Raw genomic sequence first — 13,451 nt, 5'->3', positions numbered from 1 at the left:
CCCACTTAAAACAATGCAGGAAAGAGAACTCTGGAGAAGGCATGATTGTAACGGGTCACATGATTGGGTTCTCCTCCAATTTTTTTCTTTAACTCATGGCTTCCCTATTTGCTTTCCTTTATGGCAGAGCATATACGCTGAAAAATCTCTCTTTTGAAGCAATCTGAAAATCTCATTGCTTCATAGGATACCAGCAACAAACCACTACCAAAGAGAAGTATGAATCCCTGTGCCCCAAAAAGTCACATGATCTGCTGCACAATGCACTATTTCCCAATTCAGGCCGACGTAGAAACTGCAACCTGAACCTGTAAGGTTCCAGCATACACTAATCTTGCTGCACCTACAACCTTCCTACATCTCCAAAGACAATGTAGTCTGCACATTTTGAGAAAAGTTTTGCACCTGTATCATCTTTGTCAGCGTCAACCTGTATGCTAATCGGTAGTCTAGGTCCAGCATCCATCTATTTTTTTCCATCTTTTCTTCTATTTCCCTTGCTATTATACTTTTTTTTTTGCAATCTCACTGCTGACTTGGATGCACCTTGTTGTTGGACCCCGTTAACTGCTCAAAAACGTTAACTCTAAGAAAGGCTCACGCCAGTTTCTATTAGTATCCTTAATACCTGCAGAGGTCTCCTTTAAACCTCCAATTTCTATTGTGGCTGATCAAGGTCTCTGATCTCTGGTTTCCCCAGTTATGCCAGTCTATACAATGATTTCTCCCTGTTTAACTCCCTATAACAGGATACTTACACGTTGATAAATCTGCCTGGAATAACACTTGTGGTCTAGGCTCGAACTACCCTTGCTAAACCTTCCCCCACCCAACACAATTCCTATTAATTTGCCTCCTTAAATGCCATATAATTCTCCTTCTAATTTTCTCCTGATACAGGTTACATATGATGTAGCCTGTGGCCTAGATGGCAGCATCACCCGAACATTTGCGTATAGGGTAAGGATGAGCGAGTGTAATTGAGAGACTAAAATTCTAAATGTGGCTAGGAACTAAAGGAAAAAAAGAAATACCACCAAATAGTCTTTAGAGAAAGATATTTGCAGAGGGGAGCAAGATGAGGCCTTTTCAGGAGCCCAGATAAAAAAGGGCAATAAAATTAAGCGGCAATACAAACCGGTCTGTCCGGGTTTAGTGGGGTCTGCTATTCCAAGGAACTGAAGGATTTTTGATACAAGTAAAGATGGACAAGGGACCAATGGAACAACGCATGAAGGAGTATGATGAAAGTACTCCCGCGCTGTCAGTAGACTAAAAGAATAAGGGGACACTGCTGCAAGCACCTGGTGATCTATCCTGGTAGAAAACAATGTAACAAATGAAAAAAGTGGTGGTGTCTACGCTATGCAACAAAGGGATAGGGGGCGTGAAAAGAAAGGGGAGTAGTGTGATACACTAAATGCGTGAACATGAAAATTGCCTCAAATGACCATTGAATAATCCAAATGACAATGGATAGGTGAAATAAATAATAATATAAGTCATAAACACAGTGCAACATGTGAATGGATAAAAGTACCTACAGTATATGCACACAATATAATATGATGTGGTATACCAAAAACATACACATGCACAGAGAGTGCATATAATAAGAGTGAATAGATAAATTAATAAATCGATGAATAAATAAATGAAAGTCTCTGTGTCGTGATCCCAAAGCCAAGTGTTGAAGGATGAAAAAACTTCAAAGTGCAGGAACACCTCTTGTGGCTCTTAGCAGCTCACCTCACAGCTGTTGTACTAACAGCCTACGGCTGGGTTCACACTTGTCCGACAAACGGTCCTACATTGGGAGCCTCATGTAGCATGACGTGTGAAAATCAATGTTTCCCTATGAGAGCTGTCTTAACTGGTAGTAAAGTAGTACAGGGAGCATTTTCAAAGTCAGACCGACTTGTGTAGGACCAGTTAAGACAGCTCTCATAGGGAAACATTGATTTTCACACGTCATGCTACATGAGGCTCCCAATGTAGGACCGTTTGTCGGACAAGTGTGAACCCAGCCTTATACTTCACAGTTACACCAGGTGGCATGTTCTGTCTGGAAGTGCAATTGGAGGACCCAATTCCAGGTATACGCATGTGGAGAGATAACAGGGAGGTATATAGCGTAACTCTGTGACCCTTCTCGTGGCTCAAAAAGGATGCAGTAACAATACACTCACTCAGAATAAAAAGATAAGGAGCCTATCTCCACGAATGCCGAGCTCGTAATAGATCCTGCTCGTCTTTTCCTTATCCCTCCTTATCTCCTGGGCTCACACTTGCAGTAATAGATAGCTCAGAGAGTAGCAATGGAGTAGAGAAGAGAGAGGAGGCACATCGCATAATCCCGTAGGGAACAGATTTATTGGTAAAAGCAATATATAAAAAAACTCACATTTAGCGGCTAAACCGGTGACATATATCCACAAGCATCGGGTTCATCTGCCGACCGTGCAGTGTCCAGTGCTCCAATCCATTCAGGGATTGGAGCACTGGACACTGCACATTCTGACGGTCGGCAGACGAGCCCGATGGATCGTGGATATATGTGACCGGGTTTAGCTGCTAAATGTGAGTTTTTTTTATATATTGCTTTTACCAATAAATCTGTTCCCTACGGGATTATACGATGTGCCTCCTCTCTTCTGCGTATGCGTATACCTGGAATTGGGTCCTCCAATTGCACTTCCAGACAGATCGTGCCACCTGGTGTAACTGAAGTATTAGGCTGTTAGTACAACAGCTGTGAGGTGAGCTGCTAAGAGCCACAAGAGGTGTTTCTGCACTTTGAAGTTTCATCATCCTTCAACGCTTGGCTTTGGGATCACGACCTAGAGACTTTCATTTATTTATTCATCCATTTATTCATTTATCTATTCACTCTAATTATATGCACTCTCTGTGCATGTGTATGTTTTTGGTATACCACATCATATTATATTGTGTGCATATAGATACTTGTATCCATTCACATGTTGCACTGTGTTTCATGACTTACATTATTATTTATTTCACCTATCCATTGTCATTTGGATTAGTCAATGGTCAATTGAGGCAATTTTCATGTTCACGCATTTAGTGCATCACACTACTCCCCTTTCTTTTCACGCCCCCTATCTCTTTGTTGCATAGTGCAGACACCACCACTTTTTTCAACGCATGGAGGTTGTACTTATCATATGGAGATAGGACATAGGGGCAAATCCCCTTTGTACTACAAGTGCACTCGCTGTAGATCTGAGGGGGACATGCAAGAAAAAAAATAGGATTTTTTGTACTCACCATAAAATCCTTTTCTCTGTCGTCCATGGACGGACACAGCCTCTTCAATTCTTGACAAGTGGGACCTGCAGCATGCAGCCTCAGTTCGTAACAAGCAGTATAAACCTAAGAGGAGGGGTGTGGGCTGTGTCCGTCCATGGACGACAGAGAAAAGGATTTTACAGTGAGTACAAAAAAATCCTATTTTCTCTTGTCGTCCATGGACGGACACAGCCTCTTCAAATCTTGACAAGTGGGACATCCCCAAGCAGTGTAAAAAAAAAAAAAATGAGGGGTGGGAACAGTATCGGTAAAAAAACACACAACTTCACCCCAAACAGGCAGAGCTCCTCAACGGAGGAGATGCAACTTTAAACAGCCGCCTGCAAAACCTTGCGGCCGAAGGAAGCATCCGAAGATGCACTCACATCAACCTTATAAAATTTGGAGAAAGTGTGAACGGACGACCAAGTCGCCGCTTTACACACCTGTGAGACAGACGCTTGATGTCAGAAAGCCCAGGAAGCACCAATTGCCCTGGTTGAATGTGCCGTGACCCGAAAGGGGGGCGCCCGCCACCTAAGAGCATAGGCCTGTATGACAGTCTGTCTGATCCACGAGAAATGGTGGCTGACGAGACTGCCAGGCCCTTTAGTGGACCGGATACCGACACAAAAAGTGAGTCAGACCTCCGAAACTGAGCCGTAGCTGACAGGTACACCCGCAGAGCGCGTACCACGTCTAAGGAATGAAGTGCAACCTCCTCAGCATGCGCCGGCCGAGGACACAAGGATGGAAGCACAATGTCCTCATTAAGGTGAAAAGACGAAACCACCTTCGGAAGAAAGGAAGGTCACGAGTGCAACACTGCCTTATCCCTATGGAGGACCAAGTATGGCGACTTGCAGGACAAGGCCCTTCTGACAGACGTAATGGCCACCAAAAAAGCCACCTTCTGAGAAAGCGTCGAGAGGAATCTCTCTGATGTCCTCGAAGGGAGGTTTCTGAAGAACCGAGAGCACCAGATTCAAATCCCATGGGGGAAGAGGTGGTCTAAGAGGGGAGGGGGGGGGAAGTACATGACGAACCCCCTGCACAAAAGGTACCCACCAAAGAATGGGCCGCCAAAGGCCGCTGAACGGATACAGCCAAGGCTGAGATCTGACCCTTAATGGTGCTCAAGGCAAGCTTCTGATCCACACCGTGCTGTAAAAACAGCAGGATCCTGGACACCGAATACATCCATGGACGCCAACCCATCTCTTCGCACATAGAGATGTAGGCCTTCCAGGTGCGATGGCAAATCTTCCGTGCCCTCAACATAGTTGGAATGACAGTCAGAAAGACCTTGGTCCCTTAGAACCTGGCTTTCAATAGCCATGCTGTTAAAGCCAGCGACTGAAAAGCAGGATGGAGTGTATAGGACCTTGAGACAGAAGGTATTCCCGCATTGGCATCGCCACTAGGCGCACAAGATCGGCGTACCAAGGACACCGGGGACAATCCGGGGTGATTAGAAACATCGGGATCCCCTCAGCCTCCACTCTGCGGAGCAGCCGAGGAAGCAAATTCAAATGGGGGAAAAGCATAAATTAATCAATACTGACCCCACGGGGCTACCAACGCGTCTGACGGGTCCGCCCAGGGATCCCTGGACCTGGCCACGAACCTCGACACCTTGCGGTTGAGACGAGAGGCCAGGAGATCCACATCCGGTGTTCCCCATCTCCTGCAAACGAGTTGAAAGACCTTCAGATGCAATAACCATTCTCCCTGGTCCAGCATCTGGCGACTCAGGTAGTCTGCCTGCCACACCTGGAATGTAGACGGCCGGCAGAGCCGGCACGCTTCTGCCCACCTTAGGATGTGAGCGACCTCGGACGCTGCAGCCGAGCTCCGAGTTCCACTCAGTAAGTGTCTGAGACACCAGGGTTGTGGCCACAATAGGCCGCAAGTCAGACCCCAGCATGGTAAACATGGAGCGGGTCAGTGCTTCGGATCTCCCATCAGTCTGATCCTTAAAAGCAGGGATTCCCTCAATAGGCAGAGTGGTTACCTTATTTAACCGGGCAACCGGAGGGTCCACCACCGGAGGAGAAGTCCACTTCTTTAAAAGGTTCTCCTCAAAGGGGTACCGAACCAACAGGCGGTGAGGGACTACAAAAGCCTTCTGCGGCTTTTCCCATTCCGCATCAATGAATTAATCAAAGAAAGGCACATAAGGAAGAACCTTAACCGAGCGGTCCAATTTGTGTGATCCAAAGGAGACAGAGTCCTCAGCAGATAACTCAGCTGCACTGTCCAGCTTAAGGGAGTCCCTTACAGCATTGATAAGCTCCCTGAAAAGTGCCTCATCATGCCCCGACCCAGGTAAAAGCGTCTTCCTCACAAGGAAGGTTCTGGTCCACGACTTCAGATAAAACAAAACCAGGTACCTGAGCAGCAGCCGGGTCCTAGTCTGAATCTGAGCATTCCCCAGGGGATAGTGGAGGGAGGGGGCGATTTTAACCCCCTTACCTCCGCTTCCACCCTGGCAACATATGTTTCCAGGACTGCCGACAAAGAGTCTATTGTGAGTGCAGGTGCAGAAGCACCAGCTGCCGCCTCTCTCATGTTTGGGGAAGGAGGACCAGATACTGCCTCTATTTTAAGGAAAACTTCCAGGGCCCAGTTCAGACTAAACAAATAACCCACCACTCCTGCTGCGCTAACCAGGGGGGGGGTTACCCAGGGGACTCACCACACCGGAGAAGACTGCTCAGCACCGCTGCACGTTTCCAGCACACTGATGTGTGTGTGAGGAGAAAGCCGTGAGGTAAGCTGTGGGGTGCTGCGTGAGGAGCACGGCTTTGCAGGAATCGGCACTTGAGGCCGAGGACTCAGGCAAGATGGCCGTCGAGCGCAGCATATGGAGCCTGATTCGGCCGACCGCAATAATATGCTGTATCATGGCGCGGCTACAACAAAATGGCCACCAATGGGATTAATAGAAACTGAAAATCACCCAAAAAATTGCGCCAGCGCCGCCAGAATGGCGGCAAAACACAGCAACCTAAATGGTGAAAGCCTAAAAGGGCTGCCTAGCACCACAAAACCTTCAGAAAAGCGGACCTCCAGCATTAAAACACACATAGGCCAGACGCACAGTCCCCTCAACCAGGTGATCCCCCCCCCCCCACCCCGACAGCAATGTAAAACAGCAGAGGGAAAAAGGGAGCAGGGAAGGGAGGATACCCAAACCCCAGGAATGCTCAGCCGTACCACCCCACCTAAGAGGGAGGGACTGTACTTACCCGTTCACGCGACGACTCACTGACGCATTCCAGACAGGCGTACAACCGCAATGGAGATGCCCGTCGGCCCGGTCCACTGAGTGAGACAACACCACAGCCCAGTCATGTGCGTACCTCGGAGCAAAGCTCACTGGCCACCCCAGGAGTCATGGGGCATGTTGTGGCAGACCCAGACTCTTTTCAAAGATGTGCTCACCCTTGCTGGCCGAACTGAGAAGACTACAAGGATCTAGAATATCCAGCCTGTCTCTCAGCCGACAGTTGATAGAAGTCAAAAAGACAAAAAAAAAAAAAAAAAATCTTTTCCTCAGGGCGCTGAGCCCAAAGGGAGCCATATGTCCTTCTCATTTGCTAGGCAGAACTAAACTGATGCTGCATGCAGCAGGGAGGTGGGTTATGTCCGGAGGGACCGCCCCCTGGGCGGGGCTGTTCAACTCTGTTTAAATGACATGTATATGAATATCCAACATGTTTCTGCCTAGTCCTCTCCTGTAAACAGGGAACATAACCCACGTGTCAAGAATTGAAGAGGCTGTGTCCGTCCATGGACAAGAGAAATAAAGAGCATTTTTGCTTGCACATGATTGGATGATAAAATCAGCAGAGCTTCCCTTCAGACCTACAGCGACTGCACTTACAAATGCACTTGTAGTGCAGAGTGGATTTCCCTTTCGTAAATTAACCCCAGCGTCTGTGAACCGACATCTGTACAGTGCCTTGCAAAAGTATTCAGCCCCCCTTGGCATTTTAACTATTTTGTTACATTACAGCCTTTAGTTCAATGTTTTTTTTTTATCTGAATTATATGTGATAGTTTGGAACACAATACTCTAAGTTGGTGAAGTAAAATTAGAATATATACATAACACTTTTTTAGAAATAAAAAAACTAATAATTGGCATGTGCAATGTATTCATCCCCATAAAAAGCTCTGGTGCAACCAATAACCTTCAGAAGTCACATTTAGTGAAATGTCCACATGTGTGCAATCTAAGTGTCACATGATCTGTCATTACATATACACACACCTTTTTGAAAGGCCCCAGATGCTGCAACACCTAAGCAAGAGGCACCACTAACCAAACTGCTGTGAAGACCAAGGAACTCTCCAAACAAGTAAGGGACAATGTTGTTGAGAAGTAAATATCAGGGTTAAGTTATAAAAAAATATCAAAATCTTTGATGATCCCTAGGAGCACCATCAAATCATAACCAAATGGAAAGAACATGGCACAACAGCAAACCTGCCAAGAGAGATGGCCGCACACCAAAACTCACATACCGAGAAAGGAGGGCATTAATCAGAGAGGCAGCACAGGGACCCAAGGTAACCCCTGGAGGAGCTGCAGAGTTCCACAGCAGAGACTGGAGTATCTGTTCATAGGACGACAATAAGCCATAGAGTTGGGCTTTATGGCAGAGTGACCAGAGGAAAGCCATTTTCAGCAAAAAACAAAATGGCACGTTTTGAGTTTGCGAAAAGGCATGTGGGAGACTCCCAAAATGATGACGAGACTATAATTGAACTTTTTGGCCATCAAAAAAAATGCTATGTCTGTCGCAAACCCAATACATCACATCACCCAAAGAACACCACCCACACAGTGAAACATAATGGTGGCAGCATCATGCTGTGGGGATGTTTTTCAGCAGACGGGACTGGGAAACTGGTCAGAGTTGAGGGAAAGATGGATGTGCTAAATACAGGGATATTCTTGAGCAAAACCTGTACCACTCTGTGTGTGATTTGAGGCTAGGATGGAGGTTCACCTTCCAGCAGGACAATGACCCCAAACACACTGCTAAAGCAACACTTGAGTGGTTTAACCACTTCCCGACCACCTTATGACTATATATGGCGGCATTTTAAAGATGGATATTTCTCGGTAACGTCAGCAGCTGCTGCCACAACCAAGATATCAATCTTTAGTGTGAGCGGTCCTGTAAAAGATAACAGTGGTCTCCGCGGCGTATTTGTCGCGAGATCACCGTTATCGGAGTCAGGAGAGGGCCCTCCCTCCGCCGCTTACCGGAGTCGTTGGTAGCGGCGGAGGCGATCGGGTCCTTTCACATGCTGTGTGAGTGAGGGCAAGATGGCCCCCACCCGTCCCCATAGCATTGCTGGGCGGAAGGGACGTCAAAACGTCAGTCCCGCCCATGCGTCTTAAAGAGACATTTTTTTGTTGTCATTTTTTCAAATGACAAAATTTCCATTTTTGTTTTTTTTTGTTTTTGCATTTAAGTCTAAATATGAGATCTGAGGTCTCTTTGACCCCATATCTCATATTTAAGAGGACCTGTCATGCTTTTTTCTATTACAAGGGATGTTTACATTCCTTGTAATAGGAATAAAAGTGATAATTTTTTTCTCTCCAGTGTAAAAAATAAAATAAATAAAAATAAATAAATACTATTTTTTTTTTTTTTTTTAAAGTGCCCCGTGCATACGTGAGTAGCGTCCGCATATGAAAACAGTGTTCAAACCACACAAGTGAGGTATCGCCGCGATCGTTAGAGCGAGAGCAATAATTATAGCCCTAGACCTCCTCTGTAGCTCAAAAAATGCAACCTATAGAATTTTTTTAAACGTCGCCTATTGAGATTTTTAAGGGGGAAAGTTTGACGCCATGCCACGAGCGGGCGCAATTTTTAAGCGTGACATGTTGGGTATCATTTTACTCGGCGTAACATTATCTTTCATAATATATACAAAAATTGGGCCAAATTTATTGAGGTCTTATTTTTTAATTCAAAAAAGTGAATCCACAACATCACTCTTGTACCTGCACTTTATGACAAGCCTATGATCTTCTAAAATGTGAGTTTTTATGCAACTTTTTAAATAAACACAACTCTGTAAACTGCATCACGCCATGTGAGTTTCCTTTCATTATATCTCGCATGGCATGTGGATACTGAGCCTCTGTCCCCACAAGAATATATGATATACATCGTTTGGTATATATTGAAGTTTTGGACTACTAATTTCGATAGCCGATTGGATTCAGGACCAGCTGTACTGATCGAGTTGTGACTCTTTGTGACTTTGTGGGTGGTATATGCCTCTCCTAGTCATCGGCATCCGTTAAGCCTCCTCCTGCGGTTGGTGGTGGTGCTTCTGATGAGCCGTCGCTCCATCCTGAGGGTTGCACCCCTGTTGGAGTCTTTTTGTTCTTATTCACAATTTTGGATTTTTTATATTTATTGTGTCAATCAGTTTTTGCCTTTTTCATCTATTAAGTTTATGGTCAATCTATTCAGTTAAGTCTCACTGAACATGGTCACTTGGTGATACTTTGTTATGATTGATGTATTACACAAACATAGACATAGTTTGTAATATTTAATAGATATGGTTCACTTTCATATTTATATACAAATATTAGTGCTACATTTTTTTCCTCCATTACATTTTTGCTTTCCTCTACAGCCATGTGGCAGCTAGTTTTTGTACCTATATTATAGTATACACAGCACAGTATATTCTTTACACTTTTTTATAGAAAATCTGTGGTCAGACTTAAAGATTGCTGTTCACAAGCACAAACCATCCAACTTGAAGGAGCTGGAGCAGTTTTGCAAGGAGGAATGGGCAAAAATCCCAGTGGTAAGATGTGGCAAGCTCATAGAGACTTATCCAAAGCAACTTGGAGCTGTAACAGCTGCAAAAGGTGTCTCTACAAAGTATTGACTTTAGGAGGGGTGAATAGTTATGCACATTGACTTTTTCTGTTATTTTTCTGGTCTCTAGTCTGACAGGCCATTATCTTGGAAGGGGTGAGCAGTGGTGATCAAGATCAACAGCCTTTTCTGCTATTAAACTTATTCCACATTATCCCAATCATTACTTCACCATCTTTCTTATATTCTCTCTAGGCCTTCATTAGTAAAATCTTGTGTTTCACCTCCAAATCCAGGATCAACATTCAATAACTGATCAAGACCAAATAATATGGGGGAGGGGGGGGGGGGAAGACTTGCCTAACATTAAAAAAGACCTTTTGAACATATCTGCACAAGGTACATTGGCGAGACTGGTAATTTCTAACTTGCATAAGAAGATCCTTACCCCACACAGAAATACCATTTCATACTTTTCACAAACATGGAAGCAAATGCTACTGACCAACAAATGGAACACAGCTTGCCAACCAGCTCATAAATGCTCTATTAGCACAAAACATTTAAAATTTGGATATTTGCAAAAAATTATAGATTATATCCTTCTGCATCCAATCTTTTGTAGCCCTGTTCTGAAGAAAAAGTAACAATCGTTCACATTGGGTGGGAAAGTGCTGGGATCAAAGCTTTCTAGAACTTAGTCAAAGATTTCCAACTTCTCCAGGTGCCAGTATTATCCCTTCCTTATGATTAATCTTCTATTCTTGAAAGAAGGAACGCCTAAAGTTGGGACATTGACCTCTTGGAAGGTCTATTATTGCACTTGTATACTTTGCACGATGTAGTGTATACTCCACAGGACATATGCTCTTTTCCCCAGTATACAATGGAGCAACGTTCGGCCTTGGTGGTCAAGTTTTGGCCTTGGCCATTCTCTTTCAGACACCAATGGCTGCTCATTCATTGGGAAAGGCCTTTTATCTGGGGGTGACTTGCATCACTACCCCTGTTTGTGCACCTGTCTCACCCTTGGCTCTTAATTTGATATGGTCAGCTCTGCTGAAGCCTCCCTATTTGGGATATTCCCTTGGCTGTTACTTGTAAGGTTGTTGTCCTGTAACTATTATGTTAGAGAGAGTAGAGTCTCCAAAGGCAGACTCTCCCTTTCACTTTAATTGGGGTATTGTCCTTTCAGTGCCTACACATCCCACAGAAATCTCTCTAGATTGTTTATATAAAGTAGGTGCATTGCAAGTTTCTCTCGGCCATTGCTTCTATATGAACTTCAGACTCTTTTATCCTGCTTGCTGTTTCTCACAAAGGGTGTCCTGCATCCCATTCCATGATTTCTAGGTGGATTAAAGCAGGCAATCTCTGAGGCATATGCTTGGAAGTAGAGGATTTACCTTTTCCATGTTAAGGGTCATTCGACTTGTTCAGTCAGTACCCCCTTTCTACCTAAATACTGAAAAAAAGGCCATAGACCGTATGTGTTTGTAGGGACATTTAGGTGTAACTAAACTCAAAAAAGGTATAGGGAGGCACTGGACACCCCGCAGTAAACACAATGGCAGCAAAGGTATCTAGATTCTCACCAATTCACCAACAGTACAAACAAATGGCAACCGCCCCCCCCCCCCCAACCTATAACTGGCCTTTGTAGCAAAGAGCACATGCAAGGGCAACACATGACAAAAAAAAAACAAAAAACACAAATTCCCAGTTTACTTACCAGCCAGCAACAAACCAAATTAACCCCAACAGTTCGGTTTTGTTTTGTCGTCTTTTTACATGCATCGCTCTTCCATGTGCTCCTTGTTGCAAAGTCCAGTTATAGGTTGGGGTAGTTGCCATTTGCTTGTACTGTTGGTGAATTGGTTGGCAATTTTGGTTTATAGATTTTTCTTTACTTGTGTAGAAGTAAATTCGACATTCCTGTTCAAGAATCAGCAAGTGCTAGCATGATATATGCCCTAAACAGGACAAATATGTGTGTGTCAGTGTAATCGCAAACGATCTACCAAAAACCCTGTTGGCTCTACTGTTCATGTGACAAACTACTTTCAAACTACTGGGAACGAACCACGATAAAATAAGCCTCTGTTCTAGTGACTTTTAAAATGGCTATCTGCAGGTGGTGAATGATAAAATAATCACATGGTAAAGAGAAGTCTTACCTTTTCAGAGTAAATTTCACTGTGTCTTCGTTGTGAGAGGCTACCATCACATTTGCTTTACGATTGTGTCGGATCTCTTCTAAAACATAGTCAAGGCATCTGCCCAACAAAGTAAGCATAATGAGAACAGCATTATTGATTTTCTGGAGGAATCATAAAATGAACAACATGATATGGGCATCAATGGCTATTACAACATGCTTTAGGGAAATACATTCCTATAAGAAAAGAGGAATTGTCCATTACCTGTAGCACAATATCCTTTTTGCATTGCTTCCTTTTATGGAAAGTAACTTTTAAAACACATATAAAACACATTTATCAAAATGTCAACCAAGTGATTCAGCTTATGGGTTTAAAATCTAAATCTTGATACCTTTGTTGTTTACTACAAAATCATTAGGTGTAGAGTACACAGGGGGAGATTTCTTAGACACGATTCACTTTAATGCACAAAGAACAGCAGCTTAAATCCAGATTATAATCCCAAATATAATGTATAAACCTAAGCTTGATGCAGAAATGGGTTAAGGTAGGCTAGCATTGCACTTTACTGTGTTCCACCTTACAGAGCATGACAAGAGCCAGAATAACAGGCACCACCTATGCTATATCTGCAAATAGCCTTGGTTTACCAAAGCTAAACTATAATAGACAACCCATGTGTTGCTCCTAGTGGCCTTTAAGTGATATCTTAGGGATGTAACTTGTCAAATTCTAACATTTTATTTCATCCACTGTCATGACTCTTCCTTACTCCCCTCATAGTAAGATCCACATACTCAAACTCTTTAAATGAACTTGCCACTTGTATAGAAAAATAAAGCCATGAGAACCCTGAGAAAAACAAAGAAGCAGCTGAAAACCCACTTCTAGAGTAAATGGAAAGAGAAATCTTCCCTTGCTCGCATTTGCTATGCTTCCAGATGTGCTGCGCTGTGGTTCCTTCTGCTGGATGCTATGTCACAACAGGACACAGCACTGGCTTAGTTGTTTATGTGGTAGCTCTCTTCCCAACACTCAAAGAACTCAGATGTCGCTTACATTGTAATTCAGTACTCCAAAGTTGCAAGTTAAACACTTAAGCCCC

General features: G+C 44.1%; 1 protein-coding gene across 2 annotated transcripts in view; it reads right to left on the bottom strand.

The window, feature by feature from the left end:
* The window catches only part of LOC120937414 (proline dehydrogenase 1, mitochondrial-like), a 218,663-nt gene that overhangs the window by 18,643 nt on the left and 186,569 nt on the right, over positions 1-13,451 (bottom strand). For both annotated transcript variants that reach the window (XM_040350634.1, XM_040350642.1), the window contains one exon: positions 12,362-12,460. In XM_040350634.1, coding sequence (XP_040206568.1) covers positions 12,362-12,460 — 99 coding nt within the window. The remainder of the gene's footprint in view (positions 1-12,361; positions 12,461-13,451) is intronic.

The sequence above is a fragment of the Rana temporaria genome, chromosome 1, assembly GCF_905171775.1.
Source record: "Rana temporaria chromosome 1, aRanTem1.1, whole genome shotgun sequence".
Lineage (NCBI taxonomy): Eukaryota > Metazoa > Chordata > Amphibia > Anura > Ranidae > Rana > Rana temporaria.
The sequence above is the reverse complement of the archived record's forward strand: the minus strand, read 5'-3'. Positions and strand labels throughout refer to the sequence as shown.